General features: G+C 45.8%; 1 protein-coding gene across 1 annotated transcript; it reads left to right on the forward strand.

Moving 5' to 3' along the window:
- Window positions 1–319: 319 nt before the first annotated feature.
- On the forward strand, window positions 320–2,743 carry LOC144130429 (uncharacterized). Its single transcript, XM_077664350.1, has 2 exons — window positions 320–1,151; window positions 2,312–2,743. The coding sequence occupies exons 1-2, from the start codon at window positions 402–404 to the stop codon at window positions 2,576–2,578; spliced, it is 1,017 nt and encodes a 338-aa protein (XP_077520476.1). The 5' UTR covers window positions 320–401; the 3' UTR covers window positions 2,579–2,743.
- Window positions 2,744–4,563: the final 1,820 nt, after the last annotated feature.

Consider the following 4,563-nt stretch of genomic DNA (forward strand, 5'->3'; position numbering starts at 1 on the left):
ACTTTTTTTCTTGAGCTCGCTTTTGCTTTTGTGCATATGCCCACTATTCGCTTATCCCGACTATACAAGGCCGCCGTTAAGTTTCGTTGCAGGGAAGCTGCCTGTGACACTCGTATCGCATGCTCGCAGGCGCGCCATCCGTGTTGAATCATTAGATATATACTCAAAAATAAAGCAATATTCAGGGTTCCCACAGCTTTCTGACAAGAGTTCATTGCCGCTTCTTTACAATTTCTAAACATCGCTCTATTGACCCAACTTGAAATTTCATAATGGTGCTGTTCTTTTATTTTTTCGGACACAGGTGGGACATGGTTCTGCAACGCTACACGAGCGACACACTAGCGTTTTACAGAGGCCTGAGCATTCAGAACGTGAAGTACTTTACGGACGTCTTCGCAATGCACAAAAACCTCGGCGAAGACACTATGAACGACATAATCGAAACTCTGAGTGTACAAAACCTATTGGAATTCACCAACGGTGACATTCAGATTAGCTACTACCGAAGCAAAGACAAAGCCGTGAAGTCACTGCGTGACTTCTGCTTGTACAATGTTTACGTTTTGTTCGGTTACGCAGTGAACAACCAGTTTCTGACAATGGGTCTGTACAAAGAGCTGAAGAAGGTCATCAACCTCGCTGAAAGTATGCGTCGCGAATATCCGAAGTTGGTGACCGCATTCTCCAGCGACCTCAAAGGCAAGAATAGGAGTTCGTACGAAGCTTTTTCAGTACGGGCAGATGTTTTCGAAGAGGCTTTCGAAATTCTCAGCAGATCCACTCCGTCCGGGTACCCTGCTTTGTACAAAGGGTACCCGACCTTGACAGAAAAGCCCTTGGAAAATTGGATTCGCATAAGGAATTACTTCTCTGGGTTAGTCGACAACGATTCTTCCTTGCTCCTTGGTTCCGGCGCACAGTTTTTCAGGAGGTTCAAGAACTTCACAATGATGCTGCATCATCTCAGGCTTCCATTCTACGCTGAAGACGCCCACCTAGGAATGATTCTGGGAGGCCTTGGGACGTCGCTCGCCGCGACGCTGTTTTACGACCACGTCGACATGGTCGCCAGGCAACCTGCCGAAGTCTACGAGCGAAACCAACGCTGTCTATCGTCGAAGCCCGAGAGACCAAACCTCGACCTCCAGGTAATGATGTCATGCCACGTCATCCGCGCTACATGCTATAATCAGCTTATTATTGAAGAACTTAATATTCGCTAAATTGGCTTATGTCGCAATTTACTAATATTTCGTGAGCATTAAATTTCGCGATGCAATAGTGGTGCCCTTATGCTCCCCTCTTCCCTAAAGGTGTTCAATCTTTCGGGCGTTCAAAGCAAGAATGCGGCATCGTGCGCCACGCCTGTGTCACCAATGGTTACAGGAACTCTGCAGTACAGATAGAGAAAACACGTTATTTGGTATTCATTTGCCACACACACACAGTGCTTAAACGCACCCGACGTAGGACTCCTTTCTTCAATGTCTGTGGATATCTGAAAGCCACAAGATTGAGGAACCCATTTCTTGCGGACGATATGATCAACAGACAATTTCAGTACAGAAGCTTACGCTGGAGATACGTGCAATTTAGTCGAAACATAGCCTAAATGGCAGTGCTGATGCATGGGCTGTGTATAGTAAGTGTATAAAGCACACGCAAGGTTGCTACGAATGGTGTCTGAGTACTGTACACAGGCGATAATGTTCCACAAGAAAAGTGATAGGATTCTAATGAAAACGATTGCAGGATAAGCTACGAAAACTCTCTGCAATTCACTACATGTTTATAAAGCCTATTTAGAGAGTTGGAAGGGAAAAGCCTGCGGATGAGTTAATAGATGCCACCTTACTCACCGCCGAATTTCTGATTGCATTTCCCTGAAGAGCATAGGGGAATATTTATATATTTTTGTTCTAGTACGTGGCGCTAATCAGTAGTAAATAATTTCATTATGTCTAAAGATAGTTTACTTTATGGCTAACGGTAGTTCAAAGATAATCGAATCCGACCTCGCGACCTTCGTACCTTTCCATACGGTGCTCTACAAACTGTGCTACAGCGGCGGCTGTCCATCTTCTACTTTCGGCCGTATTCATGTTAGTTGCTACCTCACTTGATAAGCGCACTGCAGGTGAAATTTGCAGGCCGTAGGTTTTGATCCCACTGGCTACATCGGTATTTCTTCTGCGTTGTATTCACTTATCTTTAGGCAAGCACATTGAGTGCGTCTAGACATATGCCTACTTATGTAACGAGTGTCTCAGTGTGTGTGCCGATCTGAGTTCTGTTGCGTTTAACCCAGGGAGCCGTGGCTGCCGTGCCCATAGTGTCTGCACTCTTCCGGAAGTGGAGCAAAGACGCCAACCTCAGCGCCTTCACAGGAGACATTCCGCCCATCCTTAGTTCCCAGCTGCCCTACTTTGCTGCGTGCTACCTACTCTGTGGCGAGGTTGATGGGCCTCTGCTCTGCAACACACCGCATCGACATAGTTCGGACTTTGCGCGTGCTTTCGGTTGCGAGCCGGACTCCCCTATGAACCCTAAGGACAAGTGTTCGATGTTTCCTTAGGCTGGGATGACCGGCGCTCAACACACTCCCGGTACTTTCGCTTCACTGCCTATTCACCGTCTTCACGTAGACCTAATGTATTCTGCTAAGAGGGTGACGTTTATATTTATTTAATATTCCAGCTTATTGCATTCAGGATCCCGAAAATTTTATATATTCTACAGTCATAGCAATGCTCCCGGGTATTTTGCAATAACAGATCCCGTAATGCACGCATTATGTACTTCCACCATGCTTAAGCTCTGAATCTTCTCTAGCTAGCATACAGTATGAAGTGCCGTGGAACATTTCTGTTGCTTTATGGCACTTCTGCAAAGCAAAAATGTGAAGGCAGAAATAAAGACAGGAGTTATGGCTGTCTAAATGTCGCCATTTTTTTCTTGCCATTATTTGTCATGCTATCTGCAAATTGGCCCGTTATCCTGTTTTAAGCGCTCCTGTGGTTTTTGCATGTTGCACTATATCCACTATAATCATTCGTGAACTTGGCACTAGTAACATGTCATTAGAATTTGAGCATTGATATAAAGCTCATGGTTCCGGAGGAACCATGTCCTCCCTTCGATGTAACAATAAAAATTATGCCATGCGTTCTGCATTATTGCAGCATGAGACCAGACCAACAGTGCCATAATCTTGTCTGTCCATTGCTCATTTTCTTGAGCATTCACAATGAATTAAATTTCTGAAAGTGTATCGCTTTTTCGCGAATAGTTTGAAATAATGCGACTTTTGACGCATATCTAGCGCCAAATGAAAGGACCCACGTGACCCCCATGCCATGTTTCACTGAAATGGCCGGGTCTTGGCATTTATGGAGCGCCGACTCTGGCGTCCAGACCGCTTTCACAGGTGAGGAGAGAAACAGCGGCTCGCCGGGAGACAGTCATTTCCTCCTCTTGCTGGCTGGTGGGGTAGCCGAGCGGCGGGCTGTGCTAAGCTGAAAAACCAGTTTTGTTTTGTTTTGCGAATTTAGAGCGTCCTATCCAATAATGATCCTTCGGTAATATTCACAAGCTCCAGATTTTCCACCGGAAGCAACATGCTTATCTATTCAGATTTATACGAAGGAAATGCGAAAAGAAAAATTCGCAATGCGCCAGCCGTCGCAGACTCACTAGGTCGCCTTGGACTCCCATAAATGGCACCTGTAAGCACAATGTAGTTCTCTTCAGGCAGTCGCGAATAGCCGCATATAAAAAAATACTTCAGGAACCATCCCATTGATAACTATCATAAGCCATTGTATAGTGCACGCTTTGTTTACGAAGTTCCAGGAAATTTTCGTGGCCTTTATGCACAGAAGATATTCTTTTCGACGAGGCGGAATGACACAGTTATTTCAAAGTATAGAAAAAGCACGCTCTTTCCTTCCATTCATAATGTTAATTTGTATTCGCTGCGCCGTATAAAATGCGGACAAGGTACTACCGTCATGTCATGACGTAATTTCTGCTCTAGTGTTTCAACACCGCGATCAACTCTCTATTCCCCCCGATTCGTTTATTTACGATACGCGATTGTAGCTTGTCGCACACAAATAATGGTGGGAACAGGGACTTGCCAAGCCAGGGACAGCAGTCAAGTTTAGGATTTGCAGAAGCCGCGGGAACGATTTTAAATCCATATTCTCATGAACACAAGCGCTCAGCATGTGAAAAAAAATATAAAATGACTGGATTACACAGTGCAGCCAACGGTTGCTCATGCTCAGAAAACGCAGCTGCAGCCGACAGCCTTCCTTTACGGCGTGGTTCAGCTGTCCGCCGATATGTGAGACGGGTGCTCCGCTATTTCCTTTCCCCAAAAACGAATTTTGAGCTGTGCGATGTCAGTGTGCGTTGGAGGTCCCCAGGTGCACGGGGTTGTTCCTGGGCCCTCCACTACGGCTCCCCTTTCTTCTTGTCTTCTTTCACTCCCTTTTTTATCCCTTCCCATACGGCGCGGTTCAGGTGTCCAACGTTACATGAGACAGACACTGCGCC

The sequence above is a fragment of the Amblyomma americanum genome, chromosome 4 (assembly GCF_052857255.1).
Source record: "Amblyomma americanum isolate KBUSLIRL-KWMA chromosome 4, ASM5285725v1, whole genome shotgun sequence".
NCBI lineage: Eukaryota > Metazoa > Arthropoda > Arachnida > Ixodida > Ixodidae > Amblyomma > Amblyomma americanum.

Excerpts from the sequence above, each read along its gene's own strand:
- LOC144130429 (XM_077664350.1), top strand. The coding sequence starts at position 402 with ATGCACAAAAACCTCGGCGAAGACACTATGAACGACATAATCGAAACT. Across the intron at positions 1,152-2,311 it reads GACCAAACCTCGACCTCCAG|GGAGCCGTGGCTGCCGTGCC; the intron begins GTAATGATGTCA and ends CGTTTAACCCAG.